The 15,378-nt window shown below is 35.7% G+C and overlaps 2 protein-coding genes across 3 annotated transcripts; one reads left to right on the plus strand and one right to left on the minus strand.

Annotated features, from left to right (window-relative positions):
- LOC121236985 (peroxisome biogenesis protein 19-2-like) lies at positions 1-4,647 on the plus strand. The gene is made up of 5 exons (XM_041133529.1): positions 1-196; positions 281-329; positions 425-713; positions 3,487-3,803; positions 4,339-4,647. Exons 1-5 carry the CDS (start codon positions 157-159, stop codon positions 4,382-4,384), a joined length of 741 nt encoding a protein of 246 aa, XP_040989463.1. The 5' UTR covers positions 1-156; the 3' UTR covers positions 4,385-4,647.
- Positions 4,648-6,142: 1,495 nt separating this feature from the next.
- Positions 6,143-14,589, minus strand: LOC121236984 (putative glucuronosyltransferase PGSIP8). Of its 2 annotated transcripts, none has more exons than XM_041133527.1 (5): positions 13,949-14,589; positions 7,839-8,097; positions 7,472-7,673; positions 7,189-7,336; positions 6,143-7,000 (listed from the first exon to the last, which is right to left on the minus strand). In XM_041133527.1, the coding sequence occupies exons 1-5, from the start codon at positions 14,254-14,256 to the stop codon at positions 6,460-6,462; spliced, it is 1,458 nt and encodes a 485-aa protein (XP_040989461.1). In that variant the 5' UTR covers positions 14,257-14,589; the 3' UTR covers positions 6,143-6,459. The 2 variants fall into 2 exon arrangements, with proteins under 2 accessions (XP_040989461.1, XP_040989462.1); XM_041133528.1 differs by lacking the exon at positions 13,949-14,589 and adding an exon at positions 9,159-9,530.
- Between the last annotated feature and the right edge of the window lie 789 nt (positions 14,590-15,378).

The raw sequence follows: 15,378 nt of genomic DNA on the forward strand, positions 1-15,378 counted from the left end.
TTTTCTTTGGGTTGAAGTCTTCGTAGTTTGTACAAATATCTCATTGCCCGAGAGAGAGAGAGAGAGAGAGAGACAGCGAGCGTCTTGGAGAGTTCGAGGTGGGAGATTTTTGTGAGAGTGAAAAATAAAGGACAGCTTTTACAGTTTTGTGCATCCATGGCCGACCACTCCGATGATTTAGACCAACTCCTGGATAGTAAGCTCACAACTCTCCGTGTGCGTGTGTGCGCGAGCGCTTGTGTGTGAAAATTGCAGGTTGAATGACTTCTCGTGATTGCAGGTGCTTTGGATGACTTCGAAATTCTCGACCTCAATCCTTCCCTTCAAAGGTTCTATATGTTTTTCCTCCAATTTCTCTTCTCCAAAGTTTTGGTCTTTGGCACCTATCATCTCTGAAAATTCCTCTTTCGTTTGCCTATGATAGAAATAAAGATGCTACAGAGACCAAGCAAGATGAGCCACCCACTTTACCCTCCGGGATTCAAGGACTGGGCATGGGTTTGCCCGACCTGAGAAGCAAGAAAAAAGGGAAGCAAAAGGTTTCCAAGGATTCTCATGTTTCTGAGGCGCTTGACAAGCTCAGAGAGCAGACTATGGAGGCTGTTAAAGGACTTGAATCGGTGACTGGTGCTAAACCCGGCGGAGATGATTTGGGCAGTGATGCTATGATGGAGGATTGGGTCAAGCAATTTGAAGAGCTTACTGGGTCTCAGGTAATGTGCTTGAAACTTGTTGTGAATTTTCCTTTTGGGCTTCGTCAATTTTTAACCTATCTGGTTGAATGTTTGATTTGAGACTTGCGGTTTGAGTTTTGAACCAATTATGAATTCTTATCGAGATACGATAGTTTTTTTTTTCTCCAATTTGTCGTGAGTAATAGATTTGAAGAATATTGCAGGTGTTTAATGATTTTTAACTCTATGGGCTTGTTCTTTGTAACATGATAGCATGGAAATTTGTTTGTAAAAAACCAAAAGTCGACCCTTTATTGTTAAGTCTCACATTAACGAGATGAGTTGTGAAGGGATTGCACGGCTCAAGTCTCATATGGCATGTTTACTAGATAGAACTTATAAGTGATTGCAGGATCTCCATTTGTAATAATATTTTTTCTTTTTGGAGTATAGCATAGACTTGGTTAGCACCTTCCTTGAATGCTATGCAGTGTTGTACACCGTGTAATGCTGTCCTTAGCGAAGACATTAGATTTGAGTGGGGAGATTTTGTTCCCCTTAATTGTTAAGCCTCGTACTGGTGGTTGAGTTGTTGGGTTCCGTGTCAATTGTAAGATTTTCTTGGTCGAAGTGGATTTTATAAGCTATTACAAGAAGCGTCAATTGTAACACTCTAGACCTTTTGAAGCATGGTGCAGATGTCCTAGGTCATGATAATGTCATGGTTTTGGGCAGAGAAATTTAAGTTTGAAGCAGTGTAGGAGTTGAGAAGTTTGTATAAATTTTTTTTTAAGTAAATTAAATAATCAAAATAGAATGTTCACGGTATATTTCTATATACTTTCTCAAGGAATTAAATAATCATAGTTTTTTCCCTTTTAGTAAACAGGGAAAGGATTGGAGTTCAAATGTAATTGTGCCAAAAGCTTGTAAAAAAAAAAAAGTGTGATGCTAATTGCGATGGCACACTTGTGCATCACTCTTTTAACCATATTGCAAATAGAGAGTCCTAGCTATGTAAAAGAAATTAGGGATTTTGCAGTAGTATTGTGCAATACTCTTATTGATATGTTATTTATTCATCTTGCTCTCGTGTCACATCATTGGTGGAAGAGTGCTCAAATTAAATAGATTACTTATGATGGGTGATGAAGTTTTTAGAGTATATAGATTATCAATACAACAGGCTAGGACTAAGATTTCTTTTATAGCCCTATCCTGTATTCGGATCAATTGAGACGTATCAAAGTGAGTTCAAGAATTTTTCAGGGTTTTCCCTCTCTTTTCAGAATTGCAAGGGATCAAAATGCAGCTGTGGGATATTCTTTCTTTTGTATTGACAATAATATTCAGTGGAATGTCAACTTTTTTAGGGATGTTAATGACTGGGAAGTGGATGATGTTAAGGCTTTTCTGGAAAGACTTTACAGTTCAAAGTTGATGCTAGGTAGGGAGGACAGCATGCTGTGGATTCCTGCAGGAAATTCTAAGTTCTCAGTTTCCTCTTTTTACAGCATATTAACCAGTCACAGGAGCTGTGAATTCCCCTGGAAAAACATATGGAAAGTGAAAGTTCCTTCTAAGGTCGCTTTTTTCTGTTGGGTGGTATCCCTGGGCAAAGTGTTGACAACTGAAAATCTTAGAAGGAGAGGTATGTACATTGCTGATTGGTGTGTCATGTGCAAGAAGGATGGGGAATATGTTAATCATCTCTTTCTTCATTGTGAAGTTGCCAGGTTCTTGTGGAATGAGGTTTTGAATTGGTTTGGTCTTCTTTGGGTAATGCCTAAGGAAGTGGTGGATTTATTGGTAGGGTGGAAGGGATTGAAGGGTAGCAAGAATGCTGTTGATATTTGGAAGATGACTCCTTGTCTCATGTGGTGTCTATGGCTTGAAAGTAATGGGAGATGCTTCGAAGACAAAGAACGTTCATTAGGAGAACTTAGGGATTTTTCTTTAGTACTTTTGAGTTTGTGGGCTAAAACTTCTGTAATGGTTGATAATTTCCAGAATTTGTTCTAGATTTTCCTTTTGGTATTTCCTTTGTATACGTCCTGTGTACTTGGGCTTATGCCTATTCTTGGGAATAAAATCTCTTATTACTTATCAAAAAAAAGAAATCGGGGTTTTGCAGTGTATGAGATTTTCTCGAAATAATGAAAACCATATTGTAGAGAGGCGTAGGATACTTTAATTCTCAAGATAACTCATCTCTTCCCTTTCTCTTTGCAGAAAAAATTTGCTTGCTTAACTTTTGCTTTAATGGGAAATACTAACTGGCAGCTCCTGACTTAATTCCATATTTGTACTTTATTTTGCGGCTGAAGAAATCTCAGAGAGTCGGACTTTGAAACTGCATCGATCTGAGCTGAAGAAAAATTTAATCGTAAGAAATAGGTTGTTGCGAATTTGTCAAACATTTCTGGATTCGTGACACTCGCATACACACAAGTATAGATTCTTGAGTTGTTTGAAAAATAGAAAGGCCGAGATAGGAAGCAAGCCTTTTTGGATTGCACCAGAAGTAGAGGAGTAAGAATGTTTGCTGGATCAGTAGTTGCAAAATTTCAACCCAAAATTTGATTATATGGAGTAAAGTGGATTTAGGCTATGAAGTATATTATGTTAGTCAGAATGATGTTTTTTCTTTATGCTATTGCATCCTGCAGGTGCTGTAGAAGTTGGAGTTATGGTTCCACGCAAATACGAGTGGGATTCATTCCATGTGTTTTCTATCAAATCACTGTTCAATGCCATTTCACTGTTTGGTATAATCTCCGTAAGTTTGAAATATCTTGGGCTTTTTCTCCAGGACATGGAATCTATTGTTGAGACCATGATGCAACAGCTTTTGTCCAAGGAGATTCTTCAAGAACCAATGAAGGAAATTGGAGAAAGATATCCAAAGTGGTTGGAAGATCATAAAGCCAGCTTGAGTGCAGAAGAATATGAACGTTATTCTCGCCAATATAAACTCATAAAAGATCTAAATGAAGTTTACGAAAATGATCCTAGTAACTTCAACAGGGTTGTTGAGCTGATGCAGAAAATGCAGGAATGTGGACAGCCTCCAAACGATATTGTCCAAGAGCTTGCTCCTGATTTTGATCTAGCTAATCTTGGACAGATGTAAGTGCTCTACTTTTTAGTTTACTAAATATTACCTGAGCATTTAATGTAAAATGTCATTAGCAAAGCTGTCTCTTATTGAGGCCTTTGAGAGTGTGAAGTCTCAGGAATTAATTGCTCTTCCAGCATCATAGTAGCTGACACTTGTCACTTCTCAGCTGAAGTGTGAATCCTAAATTAGTTTTGATTTAAGGAGTTTGTCTTCAGAGTCCTTTTATTCATGTGCGTAAAGAAAGGAAAAAAAAAAGGTACAAATTTGTAAGAGTATTCCATTGGCTAAGAGAGTCATACCCCCTACAAATGCATGTATCCATCATGCCAGCTTGGCCGAGAGAAGTCATGCCTTTTAGTTGGATTGAGGCATATACCCCTAGTACCAAATTCCTCACTCATTGGCATGTGTTTTTCCCTTGATGTTTAAAATAAAGTTCTGCAACAATTGGAGGTGTTAGGATATTAGGTGCAATATCTTGTGGTAGACATTGCTCATTTTATCAGTAGTCTTGCTACTGAAGCCAACACCTCTCTTTTGCAGATCTCCAGAGATGCTCGACTCCCAGTCAAATTGTTCCATAATGTGAGGAAATGTCTCCAGTGGCATGTCCCCCCAACCCCAGGCTGTTCGGTTATACGGTGGATATTGTTATTTGTTGAATATTTGTAGGAAATAAATTGTTTTATGCTCCAAGAACTAGATGATGATGATGAAGAAGATGAGTTCCGCAATTTCAGAGCTTCAGTGTTGGGTTCATTTCAAGCTTTGTACCTGATCTGACGTTGTGTCCCGAGTCAAATTGTGGCTTTTGTGGGTGCTAAGTTCAGCAATTTGCTTGTGAGGACATTACATCTCATACTCTTTTTTTTCATGGGTTTCTATAGATTTACACTTTCTTGGGTCAAAACTCTGCATTCGCCACTTTGCAAGTTGCGAAAGCTGATGATTAAGCACTGTAGTAAGGCTATTGCCAGTTTCAGTCTGATAAAAATGCTTCATAACAAGTCTGAGTAGACCTAACAGCACCAGGTTTAAATCAAGCAACCTTATTAGAAAGAATAAATGATTTTTTTGTAGGAAAAAAGTTGCATGTTCTTTGCGAGTCATTAGTGCATCCGAACACGTATCCAATATCCTTGCAATGAGCCAACTTTGATTTAAATTTAGTTCTAATTTTCTAGACGAGTAATTTAACACGGGAACATTTTTTTTTCCTCAACCACTTAAATTTTATCTAGAAATATCTGGTCTACAAAGAAGTTTTATAAAAATAAATTTATAAAATGAATACATCATATTATAATTTTTTTTTATTATAAAACAAATATGATGTATCATGATAACTTATGTCAGATTGTTGTGTAGATTAGGAAAATATGAACACCTGAAAATCAAATGGGAGCGAACCCTATTAATAAATTTATCAAAAAGGGAAAAATGGTGTAGCCTAATTTGGCAAAATAAAGATTGGACAAGAATCAAAGGGGCATCATTAAAAGTTAAGGTGATGGATGGGGGCTCACTTGTTGGAGTTGTTGGTGGTGTTAATATATCCCAGTCGTACCCCGAGGCAGCATGTGCTAACGATGTCGTCGGAGTGAGTGTATGAGTAGACAATCCTGGCATAGCAGCCCATGGCTCGTCAGTCGACTGCAGTACCATGCATCGTTAATTATCGAGAGAGATGATAGAGTTTTCCACGTTTGTCATGAGTTGTGACGAATCATTGCCCTTCACCTTTTAACTTGATTGACATTGAAAAGTCACGTATGAGATGATGTACATCTCTGATCGCATTATAAGGCCAAAATTCATGCAGCTGGCGAATTTTGACGAATTGGGATTACCCAAAATCGTTGAAACGTGCAATTTCCGAGGGAAATTCAGAAAAAGTTATCTATGATATTTGACGAAAATTGGAGCATCTCCGAAAATTGGGTTAGTTTTGGATTTGCACATGTTAAATGGGTTGGAGTTGCCCGAGGCTGGCTATTCTAGATTCCATGTAATTTGGGGACGCGTGATTGGTGTTCGGGGAATTACCTCACCGGAAATTGAGCAATTTCAGTATTTCACACATACTATGCCACGATGGTTACATGATTATGCACAGAACTTTTGCTGGTCTTTCGGAGTATCTACCATCTAGAAGATCTCAATGACGTCTAAATTGGGTGGAGAGGGAAAGATGATATCATGATTTAAAGTCCGGACAAAAGATTTATAAGTTTATGATGGTAATTTGAACCTTCTCAATCGTCTTTTAGCCTTCTAACATCGCCCCCCTTTTTTGGTTGGGTATGTAACACTACCCAATATAGGTTAGCCAATGGGGAGACGAATCAAAAGAAAGGGCGAAGCTTCATATGGACAAAACTTATAAAAAATGATCACAAACAAAAACAATATTACAACAAAGTCAATTGATTATAACAATCATGTATGATTTTCATTGCCACTGTCCCTTGGGAGAGTGAAATAATCCCCCCCCATCTTGCTTAATCCATCACAAAACTTCTGTCCTGGAAGAAACCACGGAAGCCCATGCAAAGCAAAACTCCTCATTTCAATCCCTCATGTCTCCAATATCTGTCCAGATTTTTCCCAAAACTTGCTCCATCATCCCAAGCATCGGTTCATTCATGATCAGAAACTTCATACTCAATATAACTTGTTGAACCCTGGAGGAGGGGAAGATTCACCCAGTTTTGGGAAGAAGGCTTCCCTTTCGAGTGAGACTTGAAGGCATGCCATGACCTTGACCATCGCTACCCACGCGAATGGTGCAGCACAAAATGCATAGCCAAAGACGGCCAGAGCTCTTACAACTCCATCTGAGTACCAAGGAAATGCCATGACCAAAAGGGACCCAAAGATCCCAAGCCATGGCACCAGAACCGGTAGCATTGGCAGTAAAAATGCATTAATGGCTATGGAGCAAAGTCCAAAAGAGCCGAACAAGTATACGGTCCAGCCTAGCAGTGGATGAACTGTGTGCGGAATAATGAAGAAGGGTACAACATAGGAGGCAAGAATAGACCACACTGCGATTACTTTGAGCCCTGTTTGTATAAAGGAGATGTTCTTCTCCGATCTCCGGTAGCATATCTTGGAGAAGCTGGGCCGTGCTAGACGAGTCATTGTTATTATTCCTACATAAATTGCAAACTGTATGAGTATTGCGGGTATCTCTGCAGCATACCTGTATAGAAAATACGTTAGCGTCACAACTATTCTTTGCAATTGATTTTGAAAAATGAGCAAAATCTTTGTAACTTCTTATCTCTCTTTTATTAAAGATGCCATAAAATATCCGTCATGTTTGAAACTTGATCTGTTTTTTTCTATATTTTGTCTGAAAAAACAGCGCATAAGAATGCCTAATCTTACCCCAGCGTTTGACGACGCTGTTCATGCCATGAAATGCCCAAGGGCAGGACAGGCCAGGACCACCAGTACCATGGCTTCAACCATGGTGCACCTGGGAATGTAATCACGCTATTGGGTCCACAAGGTACGCTCCAGCGGAGTCTAAGATCTGGAACATCAAATTAAATTAATTAAGATAAGCACATAGTTAAAGACAAATGCATTACTTCAAGAACAAATAAACAATTGGAGTTTAAAGCAGAAGAAAAATGGAGAAATTTTATTTATTCTCTGGTTTACGTACAATAGTAAGTAGCATCCATTTGATAGCCCAATGGAAGTCTGAAGGTTCCGTCAAGCTTGGTGCCATTGGGGGGTGGATGGAACATAGGCCGATCAAGCAAATTCGGGAAGTATCCGCAAATAAAACCCTGGTCTGCACCATCTGGATTCTCTCTTCCTATCTCTAAGTCATGAACCATGTCCTTGAACACCTCCATTGATGGCTGCAGAACCAGTTTCATAACAACACCCATTAAACACATTCAAGCCAAGTTCTGAAACGAATTATTATCAATTTTTTATAATTTATACCATTGACTGAGACCCAATTCCTCATTAGTTTTAGAAACTCATTTAACACAAACATAAGCAAGAGTTGGAATTTTTACCTGCAAGACGAAGAGTCCAGTGTGAAAGATGCAAGGGTTGATAAAGACAGCGCAAAACTGTCCACATTGGAACAACTCATCAGTTTTCTGAAGGAAGAGATTATCAGCATCGAGCATGACAACCCTGTCATATTCGACCAGGCGCCACGCATAGAGTTTGTTCAATGTCAACTTGAATCTCCTGTCGAAGTTGGACTGATCCTTGTATGGATTATCCAGATTTTCAACTCTCACCACCTTTGCCCCATCTTCCTGTTCCCTAGACCACAGATCAAACATGATAACCCGTCACTTAATTTTCAACAACCCTTTTCATCTGATCAGAATTAGCCCATACCTAAAAAACTGCCCATAAATGAATAGATTCAAAGGGATGGTAACAAATTCATGGGGCCACAGCCACTCTCTCCCTATTTGTTTCTTGGGAAGGAAATCTAGGAAATTATCTCACATTACCTGAACAAGTAACAAAAGAAAGAGGAAACAGCGGTGTAAATTGAAAGCAACACATACGCTTTCGATTCTTATATTGTCTGGTTCTTCAGCCACGAATATGACCCCAAAGTCACCATGATTATGATACAAAAAGTCAGAGCTTACAGATCCCATGTGACAGTCAAGCTTACGTAACAATGGCAATATGTGTAACACGGTGATAATAAAGTTATCATTTTTTTTTTACAATTGATGTAACAAGTTTGAGGATTACGCTTAATTATACATTAAATAAATTATTAATGTGGACATTTATCACTTTAACCACTATAAATTATGACAAGTTCACAAAATGACATATTTACTGGGAAATTGAGGTGGTTTCAATTCTAAACGTAAAAGCACCGTTTATCTTAAAAGTTTAAGCTTGAATTTAGGATGTCTGCTCTCTGATATCACATGAAAGCACCAATTATCCTAAAACACTTCAAAGCTGAAGAAGAGGTAGATTTACTTTATACTAACAACACTAAATTAGTAAAATATTTAAACAGATAGGAACAGAACCTGAGCTCTTTTTTCCAACGCGGATAGCTAAGTTAAGCTGTAAAAAAAAAACAATTCGGGGCCACCTCTGTTTCTGCTTTATGGGGGCAGCCAAGCAAAACAACCATCAGCAATATTACCAATGGTTTGGTTTGAACAACACTATAGCTGATCGTCTTATCCTTTTTTGAGCAAGAGGATGCTAACCAGCAACAGAGGTCCACGCCGGCGTACGTTAGAGACAGACAGATCGAACAAGACAAAAACGGTGCCGCACGGAAGTTGCAAACAAAAAGGGGGGAAAGGAAGGGAAAGCGGGCGGTTTGATGAGAGACTCACAGAGCTCGGACCCATCGGAGAGGAACGTCGAGGGAGGCAATGACGACGAGATCGGCGTCCACGTCCAGCCCGGCGAGCGATCTGAGCATGACACGTGTGGCCACGTAGAAATCGTAGTCCCTCGTCGTCCCCACGTACATAATCGTCGCGTAAGCGTTCCGGTGCTTCTCCCTCTCCTCCGACGCCGTCGTCTCGTGAACATGAGCGAAGAGCAGTAACAGAAACCTCAGAAACCCCACAACCTTGAACATCTCTCTCCGGCCCATCGTTCCTTGGAGCTCCTTTGGGGAGTTCAGGTCGTGAAGAAGTCAAAGGTCCTTCCAATATACCGATATAGTGCTGGATGATTAGAGTATTTAACGTGCTGGATGGGGCCGGGCCCTGGGGGCAAAGTCAATCTAGTCGGACTTTATTTCCATCTAACCAAACAGTCTCGACTCTCGAGTACTAGTGTCTGACTATTGTTAATCCCGACCATTTAAGAGGCTCTCGTGGACGGTCGACGTGATATGCATGATTTTAAGATTAAAGTCGTGCTATACCAACCTGAGTTTACGAGAGAGCTACCGACAATTTCAAAGAATTTTTTTTTTCTTTTTATATTTTTAAATATTTTTTTTAAGAGAAATGATATTATTTTTTCAAAAGAAATGATATATAGTCGTAACATATATAAATATCGCACAATAATTTTTTAAAAATAAATAAATACGATATCCATGAATAGTGGGCCCAAAAAATTCAAATCTCCTAAATATACGTAGGTACAGTCATTAATGACTAGGTATCAATGAATTAGCCCTAAAATTCACGGGATTGTATAAACAATAAAGAAAAAATCTATTTATCATCATCTCATCATCTTATAATATGATATTAGATAATAAATTTATAAATAAAATATAATAAATAATTTTTAATTACTTAATGTCATATTATAGGATGATGATAAAAATTAAAATGATGAGTAATATTACTCAATAAGGGTATAAATTCAAACTGGAAAACCGATTCGGACCGGACCGGACCGGACCGATTTTATCGATTTTGAATCTGTCCGGTCCGGAACCGGTTCTTAGAATGTGAAAACCGGCCGGTTCCGGTCCGATTCCGATTTTAAGATTTTTCGGACCAGACCGGTTGATAAAAAATATATATAAAAAATAATATTTGTATTGTTGTATATATAAGTTTTATATAAAATATTATATATATAAGTTTTATATATTATGTATAATTATAAATTCTTATGTGAAATTTTTATATATAATATATATAATTATATATATTCATATATGAAATAATTTCTTATTATAAATTATAAATTATTACATAAAATGTTAATACTAAATCACTAAAAGTTTATAACTAATACTAATAGTCTAATATAGACTAATGACTATAGTTATACTTATAATTAATACTATAAGTTTTTACTAAAAGTTTATAACTAATTATAATATTAAATATATAGTTTATAACTAATACTAATATATAACTTATAACTATACCAATAGTCTAATATTAATACTATTATATAGTCTAATATATTAATAAAAGTATAAAATAGATTTTTTTAAATCAGTTTTTTTTTAATAAACAAATTTTTAATGACAAATTGTGAAACTTACATTTTAGAAAAATCAAAAAACCGGATCAGAAACCGGTAAAACCAGAAATATCGGTTTAGGAGGGTAACTGGTGCGTAATCGATTTTAAAAAATATAAAACCGGTATATACCGGTTCGATCCTAAATTTTATCCAAAATCAGACCGAACCGGTTACACCCCTATTGCTCAATAATAAATGAGAACCTAAGAGTCTAGTAAAGAGATTCAACTATTATATTATAGGAAAATATTTTAGATCATCTATAAATAGTTGTAAAATAATTTATAAATATTAGTAAATTGTTTATAACTAATAATAAAATAATCTTAAAAATTCTAAAATAAATTATTTTTTCAAGAAAAATGATATTTGTTATCTTAAAAGGTACAAGTGTCGCACAATAATTTAAAAAAATAAATAAATACGAAAATTTAGTAAAAAAAACTAAATTTTTAATAATAAATCTTATTTTTTTAAAAATAATTACGTAATGCTTCTGTCATCGACTAAATATAGTATTATTCTTTTTCCAAACAAGGTTCATCGTATGATAGAACCAACAAGTGTGCCAAAAAGTACACACAAATGCCAAAAAATAAATAAAAAAAGATACTTATATGGATATACTCGTCGGTCCCTTAGCCGTACCCTTCTTCGTCAATTAATGTCACAATCGATTCACAAGATATTTTTATCAACAAGAGACAGATTGGATGAGATTCCTCTCCTCATTGGTTAGCACATTTGTCAAGATTTCTTATCAACAAGAGAGAGATTCGATTCCATTCCTTGGCCTTATTGTTTGGTGTACTTATGCAGCACATTTCCAATCCTTCTATTCAACGTTTACTATAATATCAAATGAGAACGGCTACCGTAAACAAATTACATAAAATTAATTTATAAATTAATTTAATTTTATGAAATTTATTAAATCTATTTTATAATAAAAATAATTTTATAATCTTACATACTATATTAAGCTACATTAATTTATAAAATTTATTTTTATATAATTTCTTTATAGTGATAATATTTTCCATATCAAATTAAATAGAGATAAGTACGAACGAAATGCACGCTTCTTTGTACTTACGAATGCTCGCATCTTTATATCTATATATATATATATATATATATATATATATATATATATTTCCACAATTGACTAAATAATAAATTTTTTTAAGTATATGTAAAGAATATTAACTTATTTCTATTTTAATGGAAGAGACACCAATACGTCAAATGAGTACTAGAATATTTATTTAATATTAGATAATATCTGAAAATTCAATACATACCGCCCCCGTGGGGAGGAATTCTGGGCAGGCACCCATATCGAGCCTACCTGACACCCTGCTACACCACCACAATCAAGTAAATGAGTGGACATTTTTTTGTAAACTCATTTTATTAATTTATGAATTTATTTTTATATAATTTTTTTATAGTTAAAATATTTTTTAAAGAGTTAACATGCGAACAAGGCTTGAGTGTGATCCTCACCCGTTTGAGATACACTCACCTGCCCTCATATATATATATATATAATATTTTTTATTTTTTTAATATATATATAGATATCAAAACAATGTCTTTTAATAAGTTAAAAAAACTCCTCACATGGTCTCATTTAGGCAATGTATAACCTAAATCTACCCCTCTCCCGAGATTTCTTTTCCTCTTCCCGTCTCCCAAATCTCCCTCATTCTTTTGAGTCTTTTCAACTGCTACATCATCTGCGTTATCACCCTTGTCGTCTCTCACTTCTACTCTCAGATGAGAATCTCTCTCGTTGTCTTTAGTCTCTTCAGCTACTACGACGACTGCGTCATTCTCTGTCGATCTCTCATGTCACTGTCGTCGTTTCCGCTTCCCATTGAAGCCCACAGTCATGGGTGGGCAAACGGCCCATGGGCCAATCCACTAACCCAACATCTTGGCAAAGTTACCCACTATAGGACAAGGTTGGGGCTTGGAGACTAGACTCGATCCCTCGCCCATGCGAGTGTAGAGGGTGAGGGGTGGGCAGATAACAGGCTTAATACATAGTAATAAATATTATAAAACTAATTTTGGATCTTACTCTTTGACATGTTCGAAAAATTCAATTCCTATGAAAAGATACAAAGGATAAATATTGAAAACGTTAGATTTTAGCAATTTAGGGTTTCCAAAGTTGACTCAAGACCTTAATTGTTTTATAAGTAAGATATAGATATAATTATTTAATTGATAATTGCTTGTTCTCCATAACTTTAGTGACGCAACAATGAGTATATGTAAGATGGATCATGCCGTACCGATAATAGATTAAAATGCATGGCATTATTAGGAGGAAGGAGACTATTAATTATTGTTTAAAAATGGTAAGAGTAGAGTAGAGTAGTATTCTATATATCTATCTAAAAGTTACTTCTAAAGGACGTGACAACCACGCCCTATCGTGAACAAAGATTACTAGGAGTAGGAGAAGTAAATCCAGCACGCGCCTGCATTAATTGAAATTCAAGAAAAACACAGACAATTTTGCCGACCATCATTGTGGTGATGACTCTAAGGATGGCGATCTGCACGGAATTAAGGTATCTCCTGAGGATATGCTTTTATTTTAAAGTTGTGTAAAATACATATAAGTTTAGGTATTAATCTGTATATTAATATTATTATTTTTAAATTTTAAATTTAAATTAATACTATTTTTAATAAAATTTACTTTCTGACCAATCATATTAAATGAGTGCGTATATTAATATGTAGAATCGCTTATAATTAAATTTTTTCTTTATTTTATCCACCGCTTACTCTTGGCTAGCCTATCTCCAACTTGATTAGATCAACCCATAAATATATATATATATATATATATAATCATTTGGAAATTACTTTTAAGAAGTGGGTATTTGGTGAGCATGTTCTTGATCAATCTAAGCGCATTACAAGGGATCGAGATAGAGTGATTTTCCACATACTTCTAACTTCTAAGGTTTTATTATTGCATTGTTTATTATGTCAAGAAATAATTATGTTTTGTTTATTATTTGAAGATTGAAGAGATTTAAATGAATGAAGTAGTGTTAGATTGGCGCAAATTAACGATGACAGACAAGAATAAGTTAAGAATAAAACATAAAAAATAATACTGGGAGTGGTGGGAGAGAGATGATGGACATACAGAGCTTGGACCCATCGGAGAGGCACGTCCATGGAGGCAATGACGACGCGATCGGCATCTACGCGGAGCCTGGCGAGGGATTTGAGCATAACTCGGATAGCCACGTAGAATTCGTAGTCCCTCGGCGTCCCCATGTACATCATCGTCGCGTACGCGTTCCTCTGCGCCGCCGCCGGCTGCGATACTACTACTGCCCCTTTCGTCTCTCCTCCATATGCAGACGCCGTTCCATATGCCGCAGCTAAAATGATCAGCAAGCACAAGAATCTCGAAAACCCAGAAGTCTTTCGCTGCTCTTTCCAGCCCATTCGATCGTGCGTGCGTCCTGATCGTTGTTTCTTTTTCTGTTTCGTTTCTTGCTTGTTTTTTCAAAAAGCTGATCGATCTCCCTCCTTGCTAGAATATATATAATATGGTATGTACGTAGAAGCTAGCTAGGACCCAGTATCTCTGTCTTCTAATCTGTCGCTTAGTTTATGCTATACTTTTCTTAGATTCAATGGAACTGTACAGATAGAGAGAGGCGCAGAGTGAGAGGGAGGGAGGGAGAAAAGGAGACAGAGAGAAAGAAATTGATGGGTTTCTGAACAAAGGGTAGCGTCGAAGAAGAGCTTGAAGAAATAAAAGAGTATAAATTAGGAGACGTTCTTCTTTAGGCATGTAAAGTGTTTTATGTTTGCGGCAAATCTGAGGAGGCCAAGAGATCACTTTAAAATCTCAGCCAAGTTAAAAACAGACATTTTTTTTCTGTTGTGGCCTCAAGTTTTGTTTTGCCATACGTACGGCTGTGAGCTGATTCCTTCGGCATGTTTCGATGATTGGTATATATATCATAATTTTAAATAATTTAAGTGAAAATATTCTATTAAATTTTGAAAAATAAAAAAGAAAAATTTGAATAAAATATTATAAATTAATAAATTTTTAAATATTATTTTTATTTTGTAGTTTCTAAAAGTTGTATTAATTTTTTTATTTTTTTTAATGTTTTAGAAGTTGTATTGATTTTTATGTTTGAATAATAATGAACTAATTACTAGAAGAAAAAATTTAAAAATTTTAAATTGAAAAAGTTTTTATAATTAAGTGATATTTGAAAACAAAAATTATAAAAACTTTAAGAACTTTTGAGAATTTTTTAAAATTCTCGTAGTCTTCTAACATGTCCTTATAATGGAATGAAGATTCCCTATCCTGATGCTTGCAGAGTAATATTAGATGCAATTATATGATATGCAAATCTCGTATATTCTTTTTAAAAAAAATTTGAATTCATCATTAAAAAAATAATTTTTTCAACTAAATTTTATATTTATCTATTGTTTTAAAAAAAAATAAAGAATGTATTAAACTTGTTTGTCTTATATTACAAATATCATTTATCTCGCAAGAATTTGCCTAAATATTATATTTGAAATGGGAGGAGATAG

Source organism: Juglans microcarpa x Juglans regia, chromosome 6S (genome assembly GCF_004785595.1).
Source record: "Juglans microcarpa x Juglans regia isolate MS1-56 chromosome 6S, Jm3101_v1.0, whole genome shotgun sequence".
NCBI lineage: Eukaryota > Viridiplantae > Streptophyta > Magnoliopsida > Fagales > Juglandaceae > Juglans > Juglans microcarpa x Juglans regia.